The sequence below is a fragment of the Mytilus edulis genome, chromosome 1 (genome assembly GCF_963676685.1).
Source record: "Mytilus edulis chromosome 1, xbMytEdul2.2, whole genome shotgun sequence".
Taxonomy (NCBI): Eukaryota; Metazoa; Mollusca; class Bivalvia; order Mytilida; family Mytilidae; genus Mytilus; species Mytilus edulis.
Window position 1 is genome coordinate 104,675,623 of NC_092344.1, and position 12,769 is coordinate 104,688,391.

The window sequence follows — 12,769 nt, forward strand, 5'->3', positions numbered from 1 at the left end:
CCCATTTGGTCGATAGTATACTGCTTGTAAAGAATTTGAACCCAATGGTATCAACAACCCAGTATTCACATGTTTTGACATGATGATGATGATTGTTTATAAAATATTGAATTATTAGCAAGGACTTTCTACCCCAGGCAAACTAGCCTAGACATATTTGGTACAACTTTTGAGAAGATTTCGGTTTTGATACTTTTCAAATTCGTTTTGATTATATACGTTTTTGATTCGAGCGGCATTCATAAGTCGTACTAGTATATAGAAACGCGACTCTGGCGTACCAAATTACAAGCCTGTGTCTCAAATGAGTTTTTACCAACAATGCGCCTCTGCCAATGCTGTATGTACAGAGGGTTATAACCAGCTCATTGTTAAGCCTTCTTATTTGGTTTTGGCATTCTCACTGTGAATTCGAGTGGCAGCGGCGAGTCCCATGCAGTCAAAAGCGCAGTCTGTCGTTCAACCTATATACCTTGTAGTTTTATTTGGTGACATTTATAAGTGTATTTAACTAAATATCTTTTCTATATGATTTTGGTTTTATGAATAGTATTTTTTTATTCAAGATAACTTTGTTAAGAGGAGATGTAGGAAATGATAAGCCAACAAGGCATCATTCCCAGGCTAACGATAGTGTTAAAAAAAGTGGTGAATCCAAGAAAGTAATATTCGCATTAAATCCGATAGATCGGGCAAATGTGAGCTGTAAACATGTATTCGACGCAAAAACGTATGCACAAATGTCATTCTTAATTCTCTTTCGAATAGATTTGTTGAATAGGTACAAAAATGTATAATGATATCCAAATATCTATTGTTTCTTACTTACTTTCGTCCAGATTTAAAAACGTGGTTATCATTTTAACTGATGAAATCTATCTATACATGCATATTGTAGTGTTGTTTTCCATTTGTACCAGAAATTAAAGTCCAAGTCTAACCAAGAATATTATTTTAATTTATTAGTTTATAGCCTGATTCCAATAAACAGAGAAAGGAATGCTTTGCAAAACATACAAAAAGCTCTAAAATTTATGTGAACAAATATTCCAAGGAAAAGATGAGTGATTTTTTTTTATCCAATCGTCCACTTGTCTCGACAGTCCTCTGTGATTTATGTCAACTTTAGTTGTATTGTGACGCATTCAACAATATATTTTACAGAACCTTTTGTCAAGAAAGTCAATAGTGCATGTATGTTTTTCATTGACAACTGAATATTTGGAGATTATTCAACTATAGTATGGACGTTATTTTTCAATTCTTTCTATCTGAACATCAGGATTGTGAACCACCAAGTCAGTGTGGCTTGTTGAAGACTTTCTCAAAATGGCGAACCTTAAGAAATAAAAAATTGGTAAATAAATCAATAATATTTCTTGGTTGAAACTGAATGTACATGATAATCAAATCAGTATGGCTTGTTTAAGATTTTCTGATAAAAGAATAATTATATAATGATTTGTTTTCGATTGAAAAAAGAGTTTATACATGACAATCAACGCAGTGTGGCTTGTTGAATATTTTCTATAAATAGAAAGCCTTTAAATTATAAAAAAAAACACAAATCTTCACGAAATGAACATACATGTATGACAATAACCGCATTTGATTTGTGGGTATAATGAAAGAAACACTTAATTAATTTTCCTCCGTCTGCAGCGTTTATCTGGTGAACATCGATTCACGTTTTTCCTCTGCGGTTCCCCACGATGGCGATGACAAAAAAAAGAATTATTTAACACTCAACAATAGTTTTCTGTAATATTCCCTTCTTTTCAAATGAACTGTTGAATTTTGAATGATTAGTTGTTTAATCCTGAAGTGTGGTTTGTCAATGATTCCGTACTTGAAAAGGGAAAATGAACTTACATAATCAAAATTGTGCCCAATATCTGGAATCCAGCCATTACGAAAAATACCAAACCTTTGTATAAAGGTCTTGTTTCATAGTAAATATTGTTGAACACTGATGAACCTCCCACTGCACAAGCGGCTGCTACAAGACAGATATTGGAAAACAAAACACCTAAGAAGAAAATGAAAAATAAATAACAACAGTATTAAATCAAGTAGCATTGAAAATAAAGTGTTGATCAGTTAATTTTATCATGCAGTTGTATGGAACAAAAACACAAATAAACGGTCAGATAACAGTTTAAAAATGCCTTCTTAATACATATAGTTGTCAAAGGTACCAGGATTATAATTAAATACGCAAAACGCGCGTTTCGTCTACATAAGACTCATCAGTGACGCTTAGATCAAAATGGTTATAAAGCTACACTAGTACAAAGTTGAAGAGCATTGAGGACCCAAAATTCCAAAAAGTTGTACCTAATACGGCTAAGATAATCTATGTCTGGGATAAGAAAATCCTTAGTTTTTCGAAAAATTTTAAGTTTTGTAAACAGGAAATTTATAAAAATGACCAAATGATTGATATTGATATCACCACTGGGCTGGTGATAACCTCGGGGACGAAACGTCGACCCGCAGTGGCATCTACCCAGTGGTGTAAATAGTTATCAAAGGTACCAGGATAATATTCATCTAAATTATTATAGTATCAAACTTTTCCATGTATAAGTGCAAAGATGGCACTATTCCTTCCGTATCTTGCATAAATCATATCGTTCTGGACAGTATATCAGACTATAATACCCTAAATATCTTTACATTCTCATATATCTTTTAATCAAATATCAAGTCGCTATATATTTGTATAAGTTTACCTTGTTTTTCAGGAATAACTAATCTAGACATGATCGCTTTCAGTAAAGGTATACAAAGAATCCTAAACAAACCAACTGCTGTAGCTGAAAAATATCTTTTTTAAATATTACATATAGTTTAATGAGTTGTGAAAGTATTGGTAGCTCATCATATTCATCATCTACTTGGTGTGTTTTGAAATTTTGTTTAGTGTTTAGAATTCTTATTACCACCTATTTATCCCGAAGTTGGTTTATTCCTTTTGTCTAGCAATTAATAAGACTGGTCTTAGTTAATAAATATCACCGTCATAATAGTGCTTTATCGTTTGAAATCTCTGGTTGATTTATTTTATAATCTTGATTAATTTACAACGCTGCTCTGTTAACTATTTGCTGGCGGCATACGTTTGTAGCTCATGTACATGTGCAATGCAGTGTCAATCTATAGGGTCAATTACGTAACCAGTTTCTTTAGAATTGTAAAAAAAGTATAAATATACGCAAAAAAAAACTAGATAAATTTTGAAGAAGTGCTTGCGTATCATGCAGATTAAAAATCATTTTAATGATATTTTAGTGCAAGGGAAGTTGCAGTTAATGAAAATCAATCTATAAACTTAGAAGCATATATACCTCCATAAAGCATCCAGTCAGTGTTGGACAGACCATAAAATACAAAACAACCAACTGAAGAAACGAATCCTAATACGGCAATCGTTTCATCTACGACAACATACTGTAGAATTTTCATAATGAAGGTTGCGACTATGAATAATTCTATATCTTCACCTGCACCAAACCATCCTACATGAACTGGATTCCAACAAAATGGTGGACCAAGTTGGTATAGCGTTCTAATCGTCACAAAAGAATTAAATGGAAAATAATACAAAATATACACAATGAAAAACAAAATAAAATGGAAAATAGATACAGTCACTACAGATTTTTGACGGAATAAGGTAAATATCTGCATCAGAAAAGACGATATCGAAAGCTTAGGCCCTGTTTCCAGTTGTCTACATGTATCTTTCAATGTCACATAAACCAACAAAATATACAACAAAAGAACAACTGATGTTATTAAGAATGGATAAGTATATCCTGTTAATTCTATTAGATATCCAGTGAGTAATTGTGCACAGGTAACTGAAATTCCAAGAAAAGAATCGAAAATTACCATAAGAAACGATCTTTCTTTGTTATCTGTAATATCTGCCATTATGGCGTGGTTTGCTAAATCAAACGTGTAGAAAGTTCCAGATATACCACTCACTACATGAGCAATAATCAACCAATAAAGATCCATTGACATATATACAATTACCGTCCGAAATGCAAACGATAGAAATGTAAATACTGCATTCCACAATAAAATGGGCTTTCGACCAACTCGATCAGCCATCGGACCAACCAAAATCACAATAGGTATGGCCACTCCATACTCTGAAACTGTGAAATACCAAGTCCAACTAGAAGCTTGTTCCTGGATGTTATCCTCATTGTTCTGGCCACATTCCTTCGGTTTTGATGTTGTCACATTATTTGTTTCATTCAAATCAGTATGTTCTTTTAAATATGCGTAGATAAACTGAGGTTCGGCTCGACCAGTAATATTTAAAGCAAATCCATACAGTAATGCGTAAGATAAAACGAATTCACGGGTCCAACGGCTTGATCTATTCTGTTTTTGCACCAGTGGTGATTTTTCATCCATGATTTTATATCATTATTTTGTATATCATGTATACTAAAATGTTATGTTTATCATGTTTTCTGATATATAGGTTATCTACTTACTAGTCGTGAGCTGTGGTGTATGATAGACTATAGATATATATAGCGAGGACAAATATATGACTAAAGAATGTAACGAAAATGCATACAAGACCATATAAATTTGATACGTTCAAAAATGATGAAAAATAAAGGCAACAGTAGTATACTGCTGTCCGAAAGTCATAAATCAATTGAGAGATAACAAATAAAGGTTACAAATTAAATCCGCGGGAAACACAAACTATAAGAAGAAAACAATGACATATCACATGTTGTACATAAAAGGATTTTGATGCGTAAATAAGTCATTTCATTTTCAAAAATTCAGCCGTATTAGTTTTTGATTAGTATTGTAAAACAATTTTGATCTTGACGAAATTTTTACTTTTAGAATGAGTGTTGTTAATTTCAAGCTTTCTTGAAACAAAGTGACTGCACAGAGAATTTTGAAATAACTTAATCGCTACAACTCATCATTATCAAAGTGCAGTCCAAATATGAAACCATTCCTTTTAAAAGAAGCCAAGAAAAGAAACAAATTGCCAAAAGTTTTCTTCTAAGGTGTTTCGGACGACCGGACTGAAAATTTTAAGTTTTAAGATAATATGACTTTATCTTAGCTTCAGTCTACAAATTATCGACAATTACGATGCAAGAATCATATGAAATTTACATCTTGCATGTAATTATTGTTATTTGAAAACGTTGATTCATACATATTTAAGTTTACTTTGTATAGAAGCATATTGAATTTCACAACAAATACACCGAAGAGGATATTATCAAAATGCTGGACATTTTCATCGATATGTCGTATTAGTTCAGTGGAATAATTGTTCAACAGACAGTAGGTATTCCGTAATATGGGTACTAATTGTTCACCCCTTATTTGCTTTTTTTTTTACTCAAATGGAGCATATTTCATACAAAACATTTTCAATGATAAAAAGCATTTTTGCAAATTTCACATTTTCTGTTCAGATATATGGATGATGTTCTGTCACTCCATAACCCATATTGTAATGCGTGATTACATCTCATATGCTAGTAATCTTTAGATTAAGGATACCAACAAGAGGAGAAGACCTGTTTCTTATTTTAATCTTTTCCTCGATATTGACATTGTTGGACGACTCCAAACTAGAATCTATGATAAACGTTATGATTTCAAATTTTAAATTATAAACTTCCCATTTCTCAGCAGGAACCTCCCAACCACTTCATCGTATGGTGTTAACATACATCGTTGTAACGGGCACCATGACGAGTCAAAAAAGCGATGTTTAAACGAATATATTATGTAAATAAAATCACCATATATACCAGGATTAAATTTTATACACTAGAAAAAAAAGATCAAGTAAAGTACAAATGTTGGGGGCAAAGTCATTATTACGTAATATGATGAAAAACAGTCTTGTTTATTTTGTTCACACATTGTCAATAAAATGGAATTGTATGCGACTGTCACACAACTCAAAGGTTCAATCCACAATTTTCTACATAATGAAATGCCTGTACCAAGTCAGGAATATGGAAGTTGTTTTCCATTAGTTTGATGTGTTTGAGCTTTTGATGAGGCCGTTTGATAAGGGACTTTCCGATTTGAAATTCCCTTAGAATTCGGTATAATGGTAATTATTGGTATTTTATAAAAAAAAAATACTTTCAGTTTGCCACAAAATAAACACTGAACAGTTGTTGCAAAGACACTCTACATTGACCTAAGGTATGGGGAGGGTTAAGATCTCAATAAACATGTTTAACCCCGCCGCATTTTTTCGCGTCCGCAGTCAGGAGACTCTGGCCTTTGTTAGTCTTGTATATATTTTTTTTAATTTTGGTTCATTTATAGGTTTCGGAGTTTAGTATTACGTTCATTTTCACTGAACTAGTAAACATATTGTTTAGGGGCTAACTGAAGCCCACCTCTGGATGCAGGATTGTTCTCGCTGTGCTGTAGACCCATTGTTGATCTGTCCTCTTAAAACATTTAGTTGTTTAATTGACACATTCCCGGCTTCCATTTTTAAATTTAATTTTTATATACAGAGCATAGCACCCTTACCCAAAGCGCCATTCCGATAGGACATGATTGTGTATTGATACTGTAACGGTCCAAAAAACTGTTGAACTGTCCTGAGAATATTTATTCTCTATGCTCTTTTCTTGAGTATGTTAAAATACAAACATCAACATCAATCGAAACAAAACTGTTATTACAGGTATTTTCATTTATATGATAGCTGAAACATTTTGACACTTTCAAAGTCATATCTTGAAAGTCTGCTTTGCAATAAAAGTAAAGTGAAACCTGTTTAAAGAGACCACTTTAGGAGAGAAAAAAAGGTTGTTTCATAGGACTGGTGGACAGATTCAATCGATGCATCGCACTACAGTGGGACCTACAAATAATAGTCTTATAACACAGCTTTTTGCTCAATACAGGTGGTATCTAAAGACTGTATATTTAACGCAAGTAACGCTTGACTGTTTTTATTAATTACAAATATATCGCAATGCCATTAGTCCTTTTGCGTTGCTTTATAGAATGAAATCAAAACAGTGTGGCTGTGGCCATTGATTGACACATTAAGTTCATCCATTGACTGGGACAATTTAGGTGAACGTTTGTATGTAACGACCACTGCTCACTATGTACTTTTTAAAGACACTTAAAATATGGGGTCACCAAAGGTTCTCAACACCTTAATAAAGTAATTCGAAAAACTAATCAGAAATAACATGATGTTTTGATTTATATCAATTATATAAATCAAAACATAAAGGTTATTCCTGATTAATTTTTTGAATTATTTTATAATTAAAGGCGTTAAGAAACCTTTGGTGACCCCACAGTTTAAATGTCTATCGTAGGTACGTCGTGAACAGTGGTCGTTACAGACAAACGTTCATGTAAATTGTCCCAGTCAATGGATGAATTTAATGTGTCAATCAATGGCCACAGCCACACTGTTTTGAATTTCATTCTATTCATTGTTTTGGGCTTCGTTGACATCTTTTTGGCTTTGTACTGTTGGTTCATCAACTGCAATTTCCTGTTGTTCTGTCTGAGTTCTGGTACGTTGTGTGCATCTGAAAGTGAATTAGATTTTCTTTTAAGACATCTTGTATACGGTTTAAGCCTTACCTTTTCCATATCTCTAATCTTATCCTAGGTTATTTAATACAATAGTTTTGACCATTATTACACCTGGGCCTACCAATTTGAAAATGCTTGTTTGACATAGTTAGACATTGAGCAATAATTTAATTAATCTGAAAATTTGACACTTTCAATCCGAAATATTTAAATGATTAGATTATTGGTGGCAAATATTTGTTGCAAATTTATAACATAATTGTATTTCCGTTTTCTTAAAGAATGTTTAAATGAAAATCAAGACAATAATGTTAAAACAAAACACGGAATAACCGAATCTTTTTTTTTAAACTCACATGAAAAGAACTACAGCACACATACTAAAACTGGCCATAACAATGAAGACCATTCCTTTGAATATTGGTCGTGTTTGATGGTATATGTTGTTAAATACTGTTACACCACCAAGCCTGCATGTTGCTTCTATGAGGTATATGTTAGAGAAAAGTGTTCCTATGAATAAAACAAAAACTATTTTTATTTTTGTGTACGTATTTTATTAATCTTTTATTATGTATTTCCTATTTACATCACGACAGACGGATCATCCGGGATTATTTTAAATACTAGCAATTTAGTAGAATATTTGAAGTTTTAGAAAACGATTTTAATCTTTACACTATAAAGATACTTGCTTACTGTTTCAATTCTGTATGCCGTTACTGATTTTCTAGTTTTACTTTGATTACTAACTCAATTACATATACTCAATGAACCTAAAGAGTCAAAGTAAAATGAAACTGTTTTAGTAAATTTCAATAGTGACGTTCAGTGTTAAATGTTTAAAATTCAACTTAATATTGTCCGTGTCATTGATTTGAATTCGAAGAAAACTTAAACTTTGTTCTTAAAATGAATTTGTTGACCATGTTTCTTCTTTTACAAATACGGGAAGGTTATTTTATTTAGAATTAATTTCATAACAGTGTGGTCGACAGTAAAACGTTTGTAGGTTGTAACTTGTTTGTCAACGGCTATGATTTTATGCTCACCCAGTCTGTTAGAGGCCTTCCAGTGGGGATTGAAATATTCACTTGTTACACATTCCGATACATAAAATGAAACTTTCTTTTTACAAAGCTTGAAAGGAATTTGTTTTAAATATTTATTATAATCATCACATACAACCGTGTCATTTATAAGAATAATAATGTTCAGAGATGATATTATTTAATAATAATAAAAAAATAGGTTTATCCATTGTAAAAAAAAACTATTAAGTTGATGGGGTTAATTCACAAAATATCTCATTGATTAAGAGCACAACTACTTCTACGGTGTGATCATTTTAGAATGGCCTACTATTTATTCAATGCGTATACATGTGGGTTTTGTTTGTGAAGAGTTCTGGATAATTAAAAAATCATTTGATTTCTTTGTTTAATACCATAAAACGATTCATTCTTTCAGATATATGTCACTTTGCCTTATCTTCAAGTCCAACACAATTTCTCACGTTTCTTACAAAACTTATATTCTTGAGATGTATTCTTTTGTTGAAAAAAAATGTATAGATATAGATAGATATAGGAAGATGTGGTATGAGTGCCAATGAGACAACTCTCCTCCCAAGTAATAATTCATAAAAGTAAACCATGATAGGTCAAGGTACGACCTGCAACACGGAGCCTTGGCTCACACCTAACAGCAAGTTATAGAGGGCCCCAAAACTACTAGTGTAAAACCATTCAAACGGGAAAACCAACGAGAAACGAAAAACACATATGAACTACATAAACAGACGACATCATGCATTGTAACTTTTAAAGCCAATTAAGTAAAAAAAATAATCTGAAAGAACGTGCGATATCATATTAGGAAAATTGATGGTCAAACCATAACAAAAAATCAAGTAAAGAATTTTAAGTATTCAACCTTTATAGCTTGCTGTTCATGTGTGAGCCAAGACTCCGTGTTGAAGGCCATTTTTATTTATTTTCAAATCACAAAGGTTATTCCTGATTAGTATTTTTAATTATTTTATTTAGGCGTTTGGAACCTTTGGTGACCTCACAGTTTAAATTTCTATGATAAGTACGTCGTGAGCAGTGGGCATTACAGACGAACGTTCACCTAATTTTCCCCAGTCAATGAATGGCCATAGCTACACTGTTATGAATTTCATTCTATGTATTCTTTGAATTCTTTTGCCCTGTGAGTTTATTTTTATAGGTTCTAACCTACTGTATTACTTCATACAAATATACTTTTGATATTACCTTGTTTGTCTGGTAAGACCATTCTGGACAGAAATGATTTCAATAGAGGATTTGGTAAAATTCTAATTACTCCAATAGCTGTGGCTAAAAAAAGAAAAACACAATACTCAAAACTAAAACAAAATATCAAATTAATATACCAGTAATGCAGAATTCAAAACGATTAAGGAAAATGAGATCAAAGATATAGATGTTGTTTAGATTTTAACATGATTCCATCGGTTCATATATTTTCTCTTTTTTTTTGTATAAAGTAAAATATAAATAAGAATACACAGGAAAGCACGACCAATCGTATAATGACGATTTAACTAGGTCTGTTTGATTTCGTGTCATAGATTTAAAATATATGAAAATCATCGCTTTTTCTATCTGGTTGATGTTTTATGTGTTCAGAATCTGATTACGAAAGTGATCTTCCCTGTTGCAGCCTTGTTTCACTTTTAATGTTACATTCTTTTCATTTTAAATACAAAGCATGCTGAATCAATGCGTAAACCCATCCAAGTTAAGGGTAAAGTTGAGGCATGGATACGGATTTAATTGAGTTCAATTATTGACCTGCAATCCAATAATACATCATCGACTTATTTTGACAGAATGGAACGAAAACTGGCCGGCTGTAGCGAAATATCATTTCATAATTCCGCTTTTCTTAATGTTTAAAACAAAAAATAATATTTTGAGTCTGTCAAATTCGTAGCTGCACCTTTAAATCATAGATTGATTGGTGATTAACTCCGCTTTCATCGCTACTGTGCTATTTGTTGTGGTCAGTTTTTATTGACGGTGGAGGAATTGCTCGAGAGAACCACCAACCTTTGGTAGGATCTATGAATAAATAAAGCCTCGGTCACACCTTACCGGATAGCACGAACGGACGCCTAACGGGTGAAAATAAAAGTTGTCTGTTGACAAAATTGTTATCCGTTAGGGGTCCGTTGATGTACTGACTGAATAAAACGCGTACCGAATACATCACGGACACACACCGGATATACAACTAATGAGAAACTGAAACGTACCGAACCGAACGGATGTCGAACGTACATCCAACGGGCGAGTACCGCATAAAATGGACACCTAACGGAAGCGTACCGGATAAAACGGATGAACAAGATATGCGGAAAAATTAAAAGCGACAATAATAATACATGTAAATCGTATAAATATTCAAGATGTATCTGTGTAACTGGTTTTGGTTTGTTCTTCAAAATGCCACCAAAGGGCAGTGTCTGGCCTGAATAATAGCTGCTTGATTGTGAAGACGTGCCTTACTCTACGATCGATTATGAGTAATAAGAGTCCATGAACCTTATAAGGAATCTAATTGGCATTTCTGACGTAAAATTTTCAGTTGGCATTTATCCGCTCTGTCCGGTACGTTTCCGTTTCTCGTACGTTGCATATCATTTGCATGTCCGTTATGCATTCGTTAAGCGTCCGTATTATTTGGCCAGTACATCAACAGACCCCCAACGGATAACAATTTTGTCAACGGCCAACTTTTATTTTCATCGTAAGGCGTCCGTTCGTCTTATCCGGTAAGGTGTGACCGAGGCTTTAGGCATCCGTTCGAGCTATCCGTTAAGGTTTGACCGAGGCTTAGATACAAACAAACACAAACACTGGTTGATAAGTCTTTTCACTTATAAATAGTTAGACCTGAGAATATTTTATGAGACAATATAAGCTTCTTACCTGTATATATAAACCAATCAGCTGCTAACATTCCGAACATTACCAAAAAAGCAATGTTAGAAACAAAACCCAAAATTGTTATCGTCTCGTCTTTGATGACCATCAGAAGACATCTCAGAATCAAAACACTAAACACGTATTGAATGACATCAACTCCAGCAGCATACCATCCTATATGTACTGACGACCAACAGAAAGGTAGTCCTAATGTATATAATGTCCGAATAGAGCCGAACGAAGAAACAGGAAAATGGTAAATGAAAAAAATTAAGATGGTTATTGAAAAAATCTTCCAACTAACGCTTCTTGACAGGGATTCCCTTTTAATACAGAAAGTATACACTTCTTTTGTTTTTGCAGAAAATGTATGTGTTTTCTCTATCTCGATGTTTTCCTCTTGAAAAGTACAAAACGATATGAAAACAATAATATTTAAACCAGTAGATATTAGATATGGATATGTGAAACCTAGAAGTTTGATTAGATATCCTGTTCCTATTTCAGAAATACATAGTCCTAATCCCAGCATAGATTCATATAGTGCAAATGCAAACGGTCGCTGTTTACCGGCTTTCGTACAGTTCGCCAATGTTGAGCAACATGCAAAATGATATGCATAGTGACTTCCAGCGAAACCTTCAATGCAGCACGTCAGTAAATACCAATATAAATTCAGATCTGCATAAACTATATAAGTACGGATGGAAAATGAAATAGTAGTTAGTCCTAAATTATACAATATAATTGGTTTCCGTCCCAGTTTATCGGAAAGTGGTCCAATAAAGGCAAGAACCGGAAGTCCAATGCCGTATATAACAAGTGTAATATACCACGTCCAATCTGTTGCCAATCCCTGTATATAATTATCACCAGTATTGGTTGTATTGTCCAGGCATTTTTCATCATCTTTTGACTTATTGACTCCCGTTTCATAAACAGTGTCATTAATTTCAGTGCGATTTTTCAAATACGCGTACACAAACTGTGTTTCAGTTATACTTCGCATTTCAATGGCACATCCATATATTAATCCAAAGAGACTGATTTTAAATTGGTTATTGTACCAACCAGAAGAACTTACCGATTGCTGTGTTTTCAAGAGCGGTCTATTTTCGTTCATTTTGTTACTTATGACTCTGAATCTAGATCAGTTATCTTATCAAATTGATTATATTTCCCTTGTTGATTCA

The 12,769-nt window shown here is 33.0% G+C and overlaps 2 protein-coding genes across 2 annotated transcripts; both read right to left on the bottom strand.

Annotated features, from left to right (window-relative positions):
• Positions 1 to 979: 979 nt before the first annotated feature.
• LOC139520379 (proton-coupled folate transporter-like) lies at positions 980 to 4,438 on the bottom strand. The gene is made up of 4 exons (XM_071312976.1): positions 3,351 to 4,438; positions 2,736 to 2,819; positions 1,873 to 2,029; positions 980 to 1,338 (listed from the first exon to the last, which is right to left on the bottom strand). The coding sequence occupies exons 1-4, from the start codon at positions 4,432 to 4,434 to the stop codon at positions 1,251 to 1,253; spliced, it is 1,413 nt and encodes a 470-aa protein (XP_071169077.1). The 5' UTR covers positions 4,435 to 4,438; the 3' UTR covers positions 980 to 1,250.
• A 2,930-nt stretch (positions 4,439 to 7,368) lies between these two features.
• LOC139517052 (proton-coupled folate transporter-like) lies at positions 7,369 to 12,712 on the bottom strand. The gene is made up of 4 exons (XM_071307669.1): positions 11,580 to 12,712; positions 9,879 to 9,962; positions 7,956 to 8,112; positions 7,369 to 7,592 (listed from the first exon to the last, which is right to left on the bottom strand). The coding sequence occupies exons 1-4, from the start codon at positions 12,697 to 12,699 to the stop codon at positions 7,487 to 7,489; spliced, it is 1,467 nt and encodes a 488-aa protein (XP_071163770.1). The 5' UTR covers positions 12,700 to 12,712; the 3' UTR covers positions 7,369 to 7,486.
• Between the last annotated feature and the right edge of the window lie 57 nt (positions 12,713 to 12,769).

Excerpts from the sequence above, each read along its gene's own strand:
- LOC139520379 (XM_071312976.1), bottom strand. The coding sequence starts at position 4,434 with ATGGATGAAAAATCACCACTGGTGCAAAAACAGAATAGATCAAGCCGT. Across the intron at positions 2,820-3,350 it reads TGACTGGATGCTTTATGGAG|CTACAGCAGTTGGTTTGTTT; the intron begins GTATATATGCTT and ends GATATTTTTCAG. Across the intron at positions 1,339-1,872 it reads TTGGGCACAATTTTGATTAT|GTTCGCCATTTTGAGAAAGT; the intron begins GTAAGTTCATTT and ends TTATTTCTTAAG.
- LOC139517052 (XM_071307669.1), bottom strand. The coding sequence starts at position 12,699 with ATGAACGAAAATAGACCGCTCTTGAAAACACAGCAATCGGTAAGTTCT. Across the intron at positions 9,963-11,579 it reads TGATTGGTTTATATATACAG|CCACAGCTATTGGAGTAATT; the intron begins GTAAGAAGCTTA and ends TTCTTTTTTTAG. Across the intron at positions 7,593-7,955 it reads TGTGCTGTAGTTCTTTTCAT|ATGCACACAACGTACCAGAA; the intron begins GTGAGTTTAAAA and ends ATTCACTTTCAG.